Here is a 17,949-nt window from a genome sequence, read left to right on the forward strand (position 1 = left end):
CAAAACCTACAGAAAACCCTTCTGTTAATGAATGCTGCTGAAAAGAACATTCCCATATGTCAACAATCATGTGCTCCAAATGTCCCATTTTTGTTATAACTAAAGTTTTAGTGTGAAATCTGGACTACATTATTTACATTTAAGACATTAAAGAATATACCATATTGTTGTTACTTTTCATCCCAATTTACAGAAGAAAGTGTACTCCATAACCAAGGCCTTCTCATCCAGAAGAATTAAGGTTTCACTAAGCCAACAGGGACTATCAGGAGCCCAGGAGACACAGATGAGGACTTCATCCAGCTCCTACACAGAATATGCTTTCTTCTTACAGATACCAAACTAAGCAACTCCACTTTAGAGGAGGTGGGAGAGAGGGGGTTATTAGAGATCAAAACAAAAAGTTACTTTAATGAGACTGTTTGCAGAAACTTCACGGGCCATTCAGCTTTCCAATCAACATGCCAAATTAAAAGTGCACCACAGTAAATCTGAAAGACCTATAAAACAAGCCCTGATGAAATACAGACTGTCTTCCATCCACCTCCTCCATATGGCTCAAGCAAAGTCAACTTTTAATGTCATAACACAAAATATTTAATTTATGCTTTTCTTCATATGTCAATTTAACCTCTGGCACATAGCTTTGAAACCATGTAAGGATGCCTAACACTTTCCATATGGCAACTGAATTGTGGCTTTTAATTGCACCAACTGGTATCATTCAAGGATAATTCCCTTGGAATCCAGCTTTCTGCTACAGTATTGGCCAATTCACTAATCTCATCACCATGGCACTAATACTTTCAGAGACTCTTTGATTGTTAATATTCATATTATAATTTTCCCAAACCAGAACTGTCAAGATATACTATGTGCACCACTAATTAAATTATCTTGGTTTGTTGGCACCAAATTTCAACACTAAATAAGATTCTGCGTTTCTCTCTTTCAATACAAAGTTTGGCAATTTTATTTTGAATGGCACACAGAATATCTGCGTGGATTAAAATACTTTTTAGTCAAACCAGTATCTGTCACTGCTGAGTCTGTTGTTTATTTTAATCCTCAGAGTCAATAAAAATAATTATCTATACAATACTGACATTAATGGACTTGAAAATATTTCATTTAAAAAGATCAGTTCAAGCAGTCACACAAGATAGCATCCAAGGAAATTTTCATTGCTCGTCACCATATCAGTAAGAAGGCAGTCTTTCAAATGTCATTCTACCCATGAAACCACCCTAAAGTAGTGCTACAATTACATCTTCCATTTCAACAGCCTTTAAGCCTTAGTATGTACATACCACTAAAGAAGTCTCTTTTCTGTTTATTATTTTCATTTTGGATGAATGACCTCCCCAGCTGTGTCTTCCAGAAGGCGATGTATTTTTCATATGCACACATACACATATGTTATTTAGCAGTGGGGGACTGGGAAGGATTTTTTTTTTTTTAATTTAAGATTGATCATACTAGAGGAGCAGTGAAGTTGACACTGGTGTTGTCTCCTCTCAGCCATGCAAGGAATGCCCATTAATGTCACTGGCAGTTACAGGCACAGAACAAATGGAGAATAAGCCCCACCTCTGAAGTACAGATGTGCCTCAGCATTTCATACTGTATTAATCCCAAACCAGATACTCAACTCTAACTAATATCAATTAGGGTTGAACAGGAGGATCAGGAGCACCAAAGAGCCCAGCAGAAGTGATAAGCAAAAGTCTCTTCCATTTTACCCAGAATGATTACTTTCAATGGGACTCACTAAGAGTTGATTTAAATATTAATTAAAAATACAATATTTTTTCCATTCCCAAGCAAAGATCTCAATGAGACGCACAAGAAACTAGTAAAATGTCTTATGGCTTTGAAAATAAAAGTAAATTGAACTAAGCAAATGCCGTATTTAATATTTGGCCCTCTAGCACTATACTGCTTCTCAGTTAAATAAATAAATACATGAATATTTGCAAACAATGTTGATCTCCAAAAATAGTCTGTAAAAGTAAACACACACTAAGTAAATTTAAGCTTAAGAATTATACAGGATAATCCACAGCATCAGAAAACTGTTCTGGGTACAAGGTAGCTCTGTCATGAAGCAGCAAAAGATGTGTATTCAGTTGCTCTAACAGATTTACAGCCTCAGTGGTTTCAATTAGCTTTGAACTAGAAGTTGACTCTGGACCTCATACTTTTCATGGATGCAACAGAATTGCTTTTTTACTTAATCCTAGGTGATGTGGAGGGCTGCAGCTCAGCCCTCAGCCTCCACAGTCATTAAAACATTTAGAGCAGAGCAGCCCCTGCTGGGCGGGTGACAATGGTTTAATGAGATCAGAGCTCTCGGCCCAGCACCCACAGCTTCACACACACCACGAGGGCATATTTCGGACACAACTCCCCTTCCCCTGGCTCATGCCTTCACCCAACAGTTTACCAGGAGATCCTTCTCAGATGACTGGTGCATCTGGTAGCAGCTGGACACTAATTACTGTTCTTCCAGTGAATTGGAGGAGGGAGACACAGATGGACAGGACACAATATGGGCAATGCATCAGCTGAGGGAAGTCTGGTCTAGCCAAAACAACTCTTAAAACTTCATTCAGGAGAAGAAAACGTGTTGTATAATTGATCTCTGCTTGAGTCAAACACCTCTTGAGTGAACTGATATAAAGACCTCCCCTCCACAACTATTCTAAATTCAGTCATTCTAGAGAGGACTACAAAGGAAACTTTATTGCTTTCCTGTATTAGTCACTCATTCCTCTTGCAAAATGCTACATGAATCCCCTGAACTTCAGTGTCATCTCCCCTGTACAACTAACTTCACCAAAACAACTCAGTGCCACTGCTCTTGAGGGAAACAGCCTTCCAGCTACAACCTAGAGAGAATTAGGGGCTTATATAGAGTAATATAAGTCAAATTGCACTATCACATCCAAGTTCTGATAAAAAATTATTCAAATCTTTGAGGTTTCAGACTTGGAAGACACTAAGTGCTCTCCTCTCCCACCAACAGGTCTTTGGAGCGAACTGGATTTCACCAAATATGCCCTACTTCCTAACCAAACCAACATCAGCAAAGCTCTAGTTAAGGATTCCTAGTAGGAAAATTATTTCTAAGACTTTTCTTTTTAATTCAGCTGGATGTTTCTGTGAATGCAGGTATTTTCATCAGTGTTTGATCTAACTCCTTCTGCCATAAGTCACAAATGCAGCAACTATGACCTATTTGGGGGCAAAGATAGGTTTTACTGAGAAGCCAAAGTTTCATCTGTGACACAATAAAACTAACACTTCACAGAGCCTCTTACGCTAATTGAACATTTTAGGATGAATTTTGAAGTAGTAAAGAGAAGAGCCCTTGGTCAAGGTTGGGACTGCACAACTGTCCCACACAATCCCCAGTGAGCAAACCATCAGTAGAAGCAACTACTGTTTCTACATCTTGAGGTGAATGAAGAACCAAGAGGTTAGGCTACAATTCATTTTGTAACTTGGTATAATTATACAAGAGATCAAAGAGACCTCAGAAGAGAAGCAGTCATGCAATCTCAGTTATGGAGTCAATAGCTGTGACTTCATAATCCTTGTCAAAATGACTGTACATATGGAACATCTGGTTCCAATGTAGGATTAGAAATGCATCCTTCCGTATTCCAAAAGTTCATATTTTAAAGGAACTTTAATGTAGCTGTCCCAGTGTGCCAGTGACAGGATGACAATTAAATTAAATAAATTAGCAGGCTATATATGCATACAGATACTACCAAATACATTAGGCAATAAATGGCAAATATTTTTGAACATTCAGAAACAGCTCTATAAGGATGACAGTAAAAAGCCTCATGGGATCAGTGCTTTTAAAAACACTTAAACCTATTTACAGTTTTATAACACACTAAAACTGCAGACTAATATTTAGTTAATGGCTTGCTAATTGCTGAACCATCATAAGGAGGACTTCCTCTTGAGTAATAAGAAAAATACTTTCTACTGTCATTCCAGCTGAGCAGATCTCATGAAGCTGACAACTGAAGAGTGTCATGAATAGAAAGTATCTTTGACAAAAGATATTTCCTCCTTATTTTTAGAAAGCAAATTATGTTTGTGGAAGAAAATGCAATTCACAAACTAAAATCAGAGTTTTTTACCTTTAACTCTTGTATTTTAAACCTATGGTTTTAGTTTGGCAAGTTGAGCTTCTTTTCTAGAAAATATACATGTGAAAGGTAGAACACATCTAAAAGGGCTGACTCACAAAACCAGTGATATTTGAAAAATAATTAAAAGCATGTGTTTCTACTCTTTGCATCCGTATCATACGTATGTTCTATCAGAAATGAGAACTTCTTTGGACATATTGTTTCCAAGTAAAGCACAATAAAAATCACTTCAACCAACCATACCTGCAAGCCGATGGTGATTAAGCTCATCAACCACAAACACCCCTTTTGCCCTACTTCTAGGGACAATTTATCTTCCTTGAAATACAATACTGGTGGAACCTAAAAAGTCATCATTAGCTTTTACTATACTACACATCTTCTACTCACTTTAACATCCCACCTGAAATGTGGTATTCTCCACTTGTGAGTTAATTTTTCCTGAGGCACAAGAAGTCCAGGCTTCTAACAATACAACTAGTAGCTAACAAAGCAAAGAGCCTGCAGGAGGTTTGGTGGCCCTGCTCTGCTTGTGCTTTTAGAGCCACACTGCTTGCTGGGAAGCAGAGATTCCAATCTCCCCATCTCTCAGGTTACCTTTCCAGTGATGAAGCTTTCAGGGCTTGATCCAAAGTCAATGGGAGTCTTTCAGTAAACATCAATAAGCTCTGGATCATACCCTGAAACACTCTGAGGACCATATCTAAGAATTGTTAAGTCTGTTTACCTCCCATCATGCCTTTTTGTTTAAAGAGACAACATTCAGGATAAATAAAAGAAAAGGCAAATAAAATATTTCCTCCAGCCCTGCTTTACATGGAGGACTGAAGGAAAGAGAAGGGGTGGAAAGGGACCAGTGTGGCAACAGCCAGGACAAGTAACATGTACAGTAACTCTTACAGAGAAAGTCAGCCACACATTATTATCAAAGACCAAATAAATAACTATACACTCTTCAGGGACTTCTCCTTTCCTGCCAAAATGTCACAGGCAAACTTGTGCACTAATCTTTCTCTGGGTTCACAAGCTTGCACACACTGTCTGGCTGCGGGGCTTTTCCCAGAGATTCTCTGTTCCTGTTTGTAAAGGGTTTTGTTCTAATCGTACTGTCCAGACACTAGCAGTCAGGTTCCCTTACTTCTTAGGCTTTTGTACCCTCACCAAGTTTGCTCTGCAGCTCCCAACTTCATCAAAGGACAGAAGGAAACCACCCACGGGGCAGCCCCTTGGAGCAACATTAGGGCAAAGAAAACCTTCCTTTGCACAACCGCCCTTTGGGAGGGAAAGAGGGATGTCGAAAGAGCTTTTGCTTTTCACTATTTCAAAAGGAAGGGGCGGGGGGGCAGCGAGGAAGCTGACATACCCTGGCGCTGGAGAGCCTGCAAACGGCCCGGTGCTGGCAGCCTTGCTGGAGTCCCGAGCTGCTGCCGCCGCTGCTGCTGCCCCCGGAGTATTTCTGCTTCACCATCCAGTCCTCCAGCCCTTTGCGAGCCAGGGAGGCGTTCACCGCAAAACTATCACCTAGAAAAGAGCAGACAATGCCGCCGCTGAGCGCCCGCAGAGCCCGCCCGGCCCCCGCGGCCATCCCCGCTCCCGGCCGGGCTGGGGCTGGAGCAGGAGCCGGCACGGGGAGCGCAAACCACGGCGGAAAGTTGAGGGGAGAAGAGGGCAGGGGGCCAGGGGCAGCCGGGCAGACCGGGGGAAGGCGTTCAAAGTTACTAGCAGTAAGGAGCCATCCCTACCTTCTGGACTTTCTCTGGGTTTACAAACGGCAGCTAGGCAGATCCGGAGGAAAGTGTGTGAGGGAAATAATAAAGGAAGATCGTTAGACGCCAGTATAAAATCACAGCAACAAACCGAGTAAAAATCTGAATAAGGGGAAGGGGCTAAGGAAGTAGCAAGTGAAAGGAACTAACCATGTTTCGAGTGAAGTTTCCCCATCTCTCTGCATTGATCTGCAATTACGATTCATTTGACTGTGTTCAGTAGGGTCAGGTTCGCTTGTTGTTATTTTTGTAGATATATAAAATCCCAGCGTGTTTAGAAATCCATGTGCTCCGCTTCTCCCTGCTAAGCACAAGCGAGCTCAAATCTCAGCTCCTCTCCTGCAGCACGGTCCGGCGTCCCCCTCTCCGCTCCAGCCTTCCTCCTCTCTCCTCTCTTTCCCAAAGACAGAGGCGGTTACAAAAGACCTTACTTCACCCACCGGGGAACATGATTGACACCTCATTGAGATTAGACCACTTGCAGGCAGCCTCCGCCTTCCCATTGGGCCGCGGCGGCAGATGAAAGGGGCGAGTGAGCCTTTTGGAGGCTCAAAAAGGAAGAAAGGAAAAAAAAAAAAAAAAAAGAAAGAATGGGGGAAAAAAAAAAAAAAAAAAAAAAAGAAAAAGGAGCAGCCGGGGCGCGTTTCACTTCCAGCCAGGCACGGGCGGCGGGGCCGGCCCCGCTCCGCGCAGCCTGGGGCGGACAATGCGCGGAGCTGCCCCCGCCCTCCCGCCCGCCGGGCAGCGCCGCCCTCCGCGGGTGCGGGGGGCCCGCGGGCAGCGCTCCGTCCCTGCGGGGCCGCTCTGGGGGCCGCTCGGCACCCGCGGGTCCCGCCGCCCCAAACCAGCGTCCCCGCACGGGCCGCGGGGTCGCCTCCCGGCCGCGCCTCCTCGCCCGGGATGCCGAGGGATCCGGACACCGCGCAGCCCGCCCCGGGATGTCCGCACGCTGCCTCTCCGCACCCCTGTGCTCGGGAGCGGGGCTGAACCCCTCGGGTCCCTACTTGGCGGTATCTGGATCACGAAGGAAGCCAGCATGTCTGGAAAAGCGGTTGGAAAAGTCTGTTGACTTAGTCCTGCAAACTGTTTTTCACGGGCATCCCTTCGCACACAAGTGATCCTAATGAAGTCCCTGTTAACGCTAAAATGCAGTTTTCAGGGTCAGGTCCGGAACCCTTTCTCAGTGACTCAAAATGCTGGCAGCAGGAGGACAAAGTCTCTCTCAGCTTTTTTTAATTATTAGTTAAGTAGATGAGATTTACAAAGAATCTCCCCTTCTTCTCCAATTTATGAATGGTATATTTTTTACATATAGCATAAACTAAAAGGAAACTTGCTGCTTCATAAAGACAATTCTCACAGTCATTAAAAATTTGCTTCCTTCTTCTGTCTGGTCATTATTTTTCTGTTTATGAAAATCACATCTCCCTTGAGGTCCTTGTAGTTCAACTAGGAGAGATAAAAGGGAGTGCATAGTAGATTCAGAACAAGAAAAAATGAACACTTCTGAGAATTTTAGTCAAGAAACTACTAGTCAAACTATGTAGGGTTTGACCCAGATGGGCCTGGTCCAAAAACTTCAAGGCCACATCTGTGCTTTCAAATCCATACGTTTCAAGCACAGGGAGGAAGGAGTTAGACTTGGGAGCTCATCTGAAAAAAAGATTCAAAGCATATGTAGTAACACTTCTGCAGGGAATTGGGACCGGGAGAGGAGGGTCAGGCTTGGAGCTCATTTTTAGAAGGAATTCCAAAGCACATGGATGTGGTGAAGGTCTGGTATGAAATAACTACACAGCACAGCCAATGCAATGCCATTAAATGAACCATTTAAAGCCAAATTGTTCTTTGGATGATTGCAAAGTCATTTCTCACATTATTTCAACTGTTTATCTGTCTAGCAGAGGAAACACTTGCATTGTGAAATGCAGCCATTGCGACAGCATCAGTCACTTGTCAAATAGCTAATAATATACTTCTTCTGTGAATCTCTTTTTTATGTATTTTAATAATTTATTTGGCCCATTTTTTATGTTGTGTATTTTAAAATTACATATTTGTTCCTTTGAAGATTGCCTCTTGTTTTGGGGAGGAGAAAGAGGGGAAGAAAGTGATTTAGATGAAACAGGCTCCTTGGGGCATGAGCCTCACCTAGACTGTGAAAACTTGTAAAAACTCTCTGATGCGTATTAAGAAATTTAAAATTGTAATACCAATTTTATTTTCTCCTCAGCTTGGCATAGACTCAAGTACCCTTTTAAAGCTTCATCAGCAAATATTTTATTTGGAATATCACTGTTTATGAGAAATTTATCCATTTATCTTGTGAAATGGTGCCTCCATCATTCAGCTCTTAGGAACAAAACGAGGCCTTAGAAATGTCACGAGTTCAGCAGGTCTGAACAAGTGACTGGGGGAAGAAGCCCTCACTTTCACAGCAGATTACAGAGGTCCACTTGTGTCCTCGTTATGGAGATGAAGGACTTGTGTTTGTAACAGAGTCAGTCTTGTGCAGTACTGCTTTCACATATGCAGCATTCGTTAGAGTTTAAAGCCAGCCCTTTTAATTACAGTCGATTATATACCCTGCAAAACCAAGGAAAGCAAATGTGACAAAAGAATCCCAAACGTCAGTTAACTGGCTCTGTGTACAATGGGATTCATGACTGTACTGCCTGGGCACAGGAGTAACAAAATTACAACCTGGTTAGATTACTCTGAGTATGAATCTCAACTGCAACTAATTCTTCCTCCACCTGGGAAAGAGAAAGTTTTAGCTATTCCTAAAGAGCCAAATCTTGCACTTCTTAGCATGGTTTTGCTTAGACAAATCACAGCTGATTTCAGGAGGATTTAGCATGGTCTAACTAAACAGGGACCTCAAGATTTGACTCAGTAGAATTATAATGATCCTCAAACTACAGGGACCTCGAGGCATACAAAGCCTTTTGTTTTTCCTTCCATGGAGCCAGAAGTGTGTTAAGTAGTGACGTCTAGTAAAATATCAGGGTAAAGCAGACCATTCACAGAACAGTACTAATGATTAAAGGGTCTCTAATTCAACCCAGTGACCCCACTGGAATTCTTAAAGTTAGAAAGTTATGACGTAGAGTATTATTCATTGCCCTTTCATTAGTGCTGACTATGCAGCTGACTTTTCAGAAGATGGAAAACCCTTTTGAACCTCACTATACTATAAACTAATTGATGGTAGGAAATGTATTTTAGCCAAGGAGCAAGTGAATAAGACCACTCTGGGAATTAGTTTTCAATATTTGATAGCATTAATTGCAATATTTGCAATAGCAAGAGTTATATCATTGGTTAGACTAAGAAGAAACTGTTGCAGGCTTCACTGACACAGAAAGCCCCTATGACCAGTGGAGAAGACCCAGCCCTGTACAGCACACAGGCCACATGCCAGAACCACTGACACCCATGGCAGAATAGGGCTCTGTTTGGTGCCTGAGATAGGATGGCAGCAAAGCATCCCTTCCTTCCAGGCTGCTGCTTCCTACATGTAGGAGCAGAGGGAGGAGGGCAAATACACAAGATAAATTCAATCACCATGGAGTTTTTCCTGTCTGGGTAATGGGGCAAGTGGTAGGGTACTGCTTTCCAGTTCTTCTGCTTTATCTCCTTCCTTTTCTTCCCTTCTCCTGCCATGCTCCCATCCAGCTGGAGATGAAAGAAGTCAGGTATTGGCCTGCCACGGTCAGGTGCTGTTCTCCTCCATCTGGAAGTGGCATGCAGGTCATTTGAAGAAGTGAGGGTTGACATGTTTTTTAAAGTGGAAAAATCCCATGTAATTCTAAAAAAAAAAATAAAAAATGTGCACACAGAGGCAGTAAACTGCAAGCTGTGTGGCTACTCCTCTGCATTAAGTAATCTAAGTCCATGTTGTACAGAAGCATTTTAAGAAAAGGTTGCTCAGTTGTGAAAGGAAAAACTTATAAAATTACATGTTTCTAAAGGTGATTCTGGTGCTCTCAGCACCATTTCTGGGGACAACGTGAAACATGTCTCAGCTCTTAAGATTTCCAGGGTCCAGCTGATACAGAATTTTTATCCTCATCTCTCTCAGAATCACAGATGGTCACAAACCACCACACTTGATCTCCCTTTCAACCATATTCCAACCAACCCCCTTTTACTCCATCAACAAAGAATTGCCCACAGCCATGATATCCCTTTAACAATTGCCTGCACTGCTCTCAAAGTTATGATGAGCCTTTTAAGGACATTTAAATTTTGTTTTGGTGATCATATGAGTGGAGTGCTTTGATTGCTTATTCCCAGCACTCACCAATGGGATGCCTGTCACAAGACACTGTTTTAACTATTGAGCTTTTGTCCTTGGTACCTATAGTTTTGGCATTTTTATCAGCACTTTTGCCTCGGGCATTTTTGCAACCTGGCATGTTAGCACCTACTGGTTTTAGCAACTTTAGCAGCCTTGGCTTATTGCCTCAAAGCTTTGGCATGAGTCTGCACTATGGCATCCTTTCAACTCTAAACATACTCGTTTCACAGGTTTTCCTTGGTTTTTTCTAGGATGTCAGCAACTGCCCTGACCCTAGAGGGGGAAGGAAGACTGGTCGGCAAGTTCACACAGTGCCTGTGCAGCAGAAAGATGTCTATCGCAAATGAGCACATTCACTACATCACTTGCCAGATGTTACACATGCTCAGGTACCATGAGAAATTTTTTCCAGACCTTCTTCAAGATTATCCCTATACATCTTCTAAGAGCCTGTGATGATTGGCTTTAGAAAACCCTGGCAAACTTCATAGCCTCAGATTGTTAAACCACTACGTGTCCATACTCCAGTGGATACAGCTTCCATTATCAAAGTATTTTCTCTTTTACCCATCTTCAAGCCAAGAAAAACCATCAGACAGAGATAGCTCTTGGGTTATAAAGGACTGTTAGTTCAGGGTGACAAGTGCTGATTCAGCAGATGAGATGTTTTCTACCACAACCACCAAGAGACAGCTAGTTGTCCTTTGTACTGCCTCCACTAAAATACTCCTTCACAGGTAGTATCACATCTTCTTTTCATTGTATTCAGGGAAATGAATCTTAGAAGTCTTAAAATGGAAGAATCCATGATGATGAGGGTATAGGTTGATGCCAGGTTAATCTTTGTTCTCCTCATCTAGTACTCTGAAAGTCCAGGTCAGCAACTGCCTTCAGTGAAGGCCTGAGTTCAGAAATGCTTTGTTGTTGTGAATTACTAATTGTCACCTGTCGTGTTCTGCAACTTCTCTTTCGAAGGACTTTGCATAGCCAACTCAATAATTCAGATTTTTGCTCATCAGAAAACTGGAAAGGTGAAAAAACCAGTTGATGCTGCCTAAAACAAGTGAGAGACTCTTGCTAACATGTATCACTCTATAGCTCAGGAAGATGGGCCAGGGCTTTCCCAGTAATTTAGAAGCAACTGACTTTTTCAGAATATTTTACTGGGTGTTGGATCTAGAATCTGTTGGCTTGGGATCTGACTGCAGATCAACCAAAGTGAATTCAAAGATCACACAAAATTACTGGGAATTTTTCTGTCAAAGTTTCCCTAAGGAAAACACAGTTTCTATCCAAATAAAACGAACTTGCAGTTTATTTACAAATCTAAAACTGTGAATGTCCTTCATAAAATGGAATCTTTGAGATAATTTAAAGTGTGATTTTTCTGAGTTTTTTTTTTCCAGTGGATATTTTTCTGAGATGAAATTTGCTAACAACTGTAACAATATGCAGAGAAAGAGGAAAAATAACTTTTGCCAACACCACGTATAGTGTGCTACACATAAAAAGAAAAGAAGCAAAGTAAAAAGTACTGCCATGACTTCAATAATCAGAACCTTTCCTTTAGCATCTAAGAAATGACAAGTAAGAAAGTTTTAATATAGGAGAGGATTTTTATTTGTATTTCTTAACAATAAGGGTGGTTTATACTCCACCTGGTGTCTTTTCTCACATCATCTTTTATGGGCTTCTCTCAGTGACAAGTACCTTTGTACAAAGGTTTCCTCCCCCCTTCTCCCCCTTCTCTGGTTCTAACTCTCTAGCAGGCTTCAGCATACAAACACAATGGGAGCATTGAAAGGAAGACAGTGGGACACCTCCTTTGATCTTGTGTTCTAATAACTTGTGTATGTTTGTGTCCAAAAACAATGTTCCAAGGCTGTGAGGACTGCTGCTGCCGAAAAGAATACTCATCACAGGGGCGGTGGAATAGTTAAACTGCATTCAGGAGAGTAAAGTACTGGCCAATAATGTAAACAGCAGACTGTAAACTCTGCTAAATGCTTTGATGACTGAAGAGAGCCCCACTCCACAGCTGACAACACGGAACAACATAGGTCTGTTCAAAGCATGGTACTGAGGGTCACCATTAAATCATACAATTCCCTATTACTTTTCATACCCATTCCAGAGGATACTCACTGTACATGGACAAAAGAAACGTTTCTTGTGTTAAAGCAAATGGCTACTGTCAGACAAGCCAGCTGAGCTCCTCCACTCTGCTGCTACTTCATCAGTGTTGTTGGGGTTTTTTCAAACCACAAGAAGCTGGATTTTCATTCTTATTTTTCATTTTGTGACTCGCTGAGGCTTTTCTTTCTTAAAAAAAGGAAAAATTATTGCTAGAAAAATAATTGTCATGGGAACAGAGTAAGACCAGTCAGACCTTACACACAGAGCACACTGCTTGTGTAAAGTCACTTCTGGCAAAGTGGCAACCCACAGCAAGGAGTGAAGGAAGGAGAAAAGTCATTTGATCACTGTCCTATTATTTACAGCTATGGTTTGGTAAAGTTTTATACTTTTACTTACATTGTCCCATATTGACAAATCTGTGAACTTTGGAAAGAAAATGTAACAATCAGGATCTGCACCTATGTTTTGTATTTAGGCTCCGTCTCTGAAACCAACAGATTTGAAACTGTTACAGAATTTGACAGACACCCAGGCGTGATTTTCAGTATGACAGCATTTGCAAAACTCCCATGAAACGTGAAAGGCTTGAATTCAATGTGTGTTGGTTCAGCACAGCACTTCTATGTTAGTTTTGCTTATTTTTTTAAAAAATAAGCATAAAGTTTATTGAAATTCTGTTGCTATAGTAAACAGGGTTGGTGCTGTGCTTACAAATAAGTAAGTGTAAGAAGTGTTGAACTTAATAGGTATCTGAAAAGGATGAAAAATGTTAGTAAAGCTACCTTTTAAGCTCCGTATGAATCACAACAATTCCAAAGTGTTTCCACAAACACTCATAACCGTATCATACTGGGAAAGAAAACTTTACTCTAAAAACTATGCCTAGACCACCATTTTACTGTACAAATCTGGCACCAGTAACTTGCCACAAGTATTCTGTCATTCTAAAATAAACTTGGCTATAAAAGAATGTCTTCTTTTGAACACCGAGATAGAGCAGAATAAACATTCAGGTTTATTTTCAAGCTCTTTTTCACGTGGAATTTTTGCTTACTACCAATTTTCCCCACAGGTACACTGGGCACACTAAGGAGTGGTGCTGATGCAAAGCCTGTGATGCAGCAGGCGTCCAGCAGCCGATAGGGGTGAGGAGCAGAGGCACAGAGAGCAGACCCTCTCCACTTCACTGTGGGTGCTTCTGCTCTGTGGCACTGAGCTCCTGGCTGCCTGTAGCCCACAGACAGTCCTGGGAACGAATTACACAAGACTACGACAAGATCCCAACTGTTGACTGATTCTCAGTAACTGCATGCAAGGGGCACGGAAAGTGTGGTCCTGGCTCAGTGCTCAGCATTTGTGCAGCTTACCAAAGCTGTTGAATCAGCAATAGACTCTTTTCAGGCAAAGATCAAGAGAGGTGGAAGCACAGAGCAGAAGTGAAGAGCGTGTTAGCACTGCCCAGCACAGAACACACACACTCCAGGTGATGAGACACGGATAGAACCCCGTGTGCACTGAATTCCTTCCAAGGAAAGCAGAAATCACTAATGCAGTTCAACTATATTGAGGCAACCAGCACAGCGCAAAGAGCTTGCTCTAAAGTGTCTTTGATGTTTACCTATATTCTCTAAACTTTGCTGTGAAAAACAGCTTTGTTGTCAAAATTCACTCATTTTTTTCTTACAAGATGCATCCAATGGAACCACAACACTGGCTCATACAGATAAGACAATATCTCAAATGAGCTTAAAACCAAAGACTTGTTCACTTCTACAAGGAAATTTCTGAAGGACTGGCAGATGGACACGTATGAAATGACCAAGTAAACTCTTTCAACATTTAATTTATACTTTTCAGCTTTTCTTTCACCATTAACTGTCAGTGTTACAAGACTTTGCATCTGACTAGCACACTGTACATTAATCTGTGTGCTGGCCTCTTCACTGTACCACAGCAACATTTTCTTATGGCATTAATGACATAATCACTGCATTCAGATAGGCTGCATTAGTTTGAATAAAGAGAAGATAACCCATGGAGATCCACTTTGCTGCTCTGTTCCACACTCTGTGTCCTTTTGCATTGTGTATTTTCAAATACATGACAGAAGCTACAGGAATTCTGTGATTTGCATAAAACTAACAAGCCCTCAATTCTTCTCCTGGCATTCATAACTTTGCCATGGTGGTTTTGAACTAGTGCCAGACCACGTCTGACCAAGGCAGCATTTCTGCCAGCATCCTGCAAAGGCAGGGTGCATCATAGCAGGCTTTGCCTTTTGCTTTCCTTCCATCAGCCAAAGGTCAGGCAAGTGACAAGACCTCAGGCACATTAACCACACACCTTGTACTTCCTCACAGCATTACCTACTGCCCTCACTGTGGAAGCTTCTTACTGTGTCTTAAGAGAATCTTTCCCTATTAGACTCCTTTGGTATTGTAGGGCAGATACAGGACTGTGGGCTGTATCACTGAGGCTAATACTGCCTTCACACAGTAATAGATCAGAAATAGTCTATTATTTATTCAACCAAATGTAGATTTTAAAACATACAAACAAACTCCTGAAAATATACTAGGTAGAATTCATCTCCCTCTACAGTCAATGGAGAGAAATGGGTGATTCATGTGACCTATTCCATATGTCTTTATGAAGATGAGATGAATCATCTTCTAAAAGTACCTATTAGGATGTGATTTGTCTCATCTTAATACAGACATATAAAATAGGTCAGATGAGCAGGCTATTCCCCTTCCTTGGCTATACTGGAGACTAGGTAACTAGATCAAGTGAAGATATTGAAGGTAGCTAAAGCTGGGTGAGATGCATTCCACTCTGCACATAGAGGAAGACTTTAAGGTTCATTTTCCCTCTTATCTTAAAGGGAGAGATGAATTTATTTATTTTTTTTTAAACACAAAAATAATACTCCTGATGATATGTCCTGCAAAATATTTAGGAGATCAGAGGGAACAAATTGCTACTAAGCTGAACAAGGCTGAAGTCAGTATGTACAAAAGCCTGAGAGATCACACCTTTGTAACCATCCAGAAGACAGTCAATGTGTAAAATTAAGACAGTTAAGACAGTTAATGTGTGTTAAGTCAATTTCTGTAGGTATAGTTGTGGCTGTTGCTGTTGTGGAATGTTTCAAGGGGTATTTTCTGTTTCTGCAAGGAGCAAGAATGTCATCATGAAAAGTTTCTAACTGCTCTGGTCTTGGGGTCTGCTCTAATCAGCCTCCTTGTGCAGACAGATACTGTCCAGTGACCAGCCCAGCCACTCCCATCAACCTCAAGCGGACAAAACACAGGAAAGAACAGCTGTGCAATCTCTAGTCCTCTGATATTCCTAACCAGTTAAAGAGTGGAAATACTTTACCTTACATAATAGGCTCAAGGAAAGATGGGCAAACCAACATAAGAGAAATCCACTGACACTTTCTAAATACACAGAAACCATTTCAAACTCAAGGATTCCCTGAATAACAACTCATGAGAGACTGAGAGATGATTGAGTGGAAGTATCAGGATATGTTAACCCTATTATATTCTTCCCCAGGCATCTGCTTTTGGTCACTGTTAGAGATCATTGCCCTGTTCAACAATTCATAATCTGCCTCCTACAAAAAAATGAGGTGGATCATGAGTGTTTCAGACCAATTGAAGAAGTTCAATTAGTATTGTCGCCATGGAAGAGAGGAAGAAAATTCTTGCACTGAGTTCAGCTAAGCCACTGAGCTGGTCTGGAGGCTCCATACTGATTTCAAGAGACCCATGAGGTACAATTCATTCTCTTTATGTCTGAGTAGCTGTACAATAATATCCACATTATTAAAATAAAATCTTGTTTCATAAGACAGTTTTCTCGTATGTTCTGAGTATTTCCTACTGAGAGTGGGAAGGCATTAATAAAACTGGATTTAAAATTCTACAAATCAGCATAAATCTCTGTGGAAAAAGAATATACTTCAGCTCTTCCCCGCTGTTGGATTATTGTTGAATACCCTATGGTTCTCCACAAATTCTTTTCTGTAGCACAAACCAATGAGACGGATAATGGAACTTTTGTTTATAAATTCTATACTCTCTTTGCTACAAAGTCTCATATTTTAATAGCTCATCTTTCACACAATGGAAATGTACTCAGAATTATGGCCCCCTGGCAAACAGTTAAGGAGTTTAAATTTATCAGTCTTAAATCAGGTCAAACAGGACTAACAGCCTAAAAGTTAACATAACCTCCTCCTGGTCACTGACAAAGAGGTTTCACAGTATTTGACTCCTGTATTGATCCTGTGGGTACAGCACTGCTGTTGCCTCCAGATGGACTTCATACTGCTGATCACAAGGCTCTGAACCCAGTGGTTCAGCCAGGTTTCAGTCCAGCTCCCTGTCCACTCATTTAGACCACACTTCATCAGTTGGTCAGCAAGGATGTTACTATATTAGACAGTATCAGAAGTTTTACTAAAGTCAAGATGAACAATATCCACTACAACATCCACATTACATTACAGAAGGCTACCAGGCTTGCCAGGGACTATTTCCCCACTTCATAGTCAATGCTGAGCAGTCCCAATCACCTTCTTTCCTTAGCATGCTCGGAAATAGCTTACAGGAGAATTTTCTCCATTGCCTTCCCCAAGATCAAGGTGAAGATGACTGGCCTGTAATTCTCAGATTCTCCTTTTTGCCCTCTATGAAGTTATGTGTCACATTTGCTTTACTTCAGTCCTCAGAAACCTCCCCCAATAGCCACGACTTTTCAAGGATAATTGAGATATCACAGCAATATCAGCCAGCTCCCTCGTGAGTGCATCCCCTCAGTTCCCATGCACTTGTGTACATCCAGCTTCTTTAAACACTTCCTAAGCTGACGTTATTCCACTGAGGGAACCTGACATTATTCCAGTGAGGGTAAGTCTTCATTGCTTCAGACTTTCCCACTGGACTCAGGAATATGGGATTGCTGAAGGTTGGTCTTACCAGCAGAGAAAGAACCGAAGAGTTCACTGAGTACCTTGGCCTTCTCTGTGTCTTTTGTCAAAGAGCCCAATACCTCATTCTGGAGCAGACCCACATTTTACCTGCTGATACACTTGCAGAAGCCCTTCTTATTGCTCTTTCCATTCCTTGCCTGATTTGAGTCCAAGTGGGCTTTGGCTTTTCCAGCCCAACCCCACACTGATATGGGTTGCTGGAGTCTACACTGTGGAACACACCTGAAGGTTATGTCTAGACTCTCTTATAAACTCCATGTACCAACCTCAGACGAAAACATGGAATGGTCTTTTGTGTACGAACTGGCAGCAGATTGATTTTGCAAGGACCACAAAATATCCCAGACATCCATAGTTTTCACTTTAGCAATTAAAAGAAGACAGATGTGATTACCTGCATTCATTTAAAGTAAATGAAATAGAGGTAAATATTACAAGCAAGTATAAGAGTTTAAAACTGCTAAATGGTCCAAGCTTTTGTCAAGCTTACAGTTGGGATCAGAGCTGTGCAGAAAGCAGATTTTCTGCTTTGTAGGAAAATTCACAAATTTTGTATTGTTCTAA

At 41.5% G+C, this 17,949-nt stretch overlaps 1 protein-coding gene across 2 annotated transcripts in view; it reads right to left on the reverse strand.

Annotated features, from left to right (window-relative positions):
- NKD1 (NKD inhibitor of WNT signaling pathway 1) overlaps positions 1-6,455 on the reverse strand; it is a 110,151-nt gene extending 103,696 nt beyond the window's left edge. For both annotated transcript variants that reach the window (XM_050311233.1, XM_050311232.1), the window contains exons 1-3: positions 6,092-6,455; positions 5,918-5,950; positions 5,539-5,696 (exon numbers count right to left, since the gene is read on the reverse strand). In XM_050311233.1, the coding sequence (XP_050167190.1) occupies positions 5,539-5,696; positions 5,918-5,950; positions 6,092-6,116 (216 nt within the window). In that variant the 5' untranslated portion in view covers positions 6,117-6,455. The remainder of the gene's footprint in view (positions 1-5,538; positions 5,697-5,917; positions 5,951-6,091) is intronic.
- Between the last annotated feature and the right edge of the window lie 11,494 nt (positions 6,456-17,949).

The sequence above is a fragment of the Myiozetetes cayanensis genome, unplaced genomic scaffold (assembly GCF_022539395.1).
Source record: "Myiozetetes cayanensis isolate MyiCay16 unplaced genomic scaffold, myiCay2020 scf16, whole genome shotgun sequence".
NCBI lineage: Eukaryota > Metazoa > Chordata > Aves > Passeriformes > Tyrannidae > Myiozetetes > Myiozetetes cayanensis.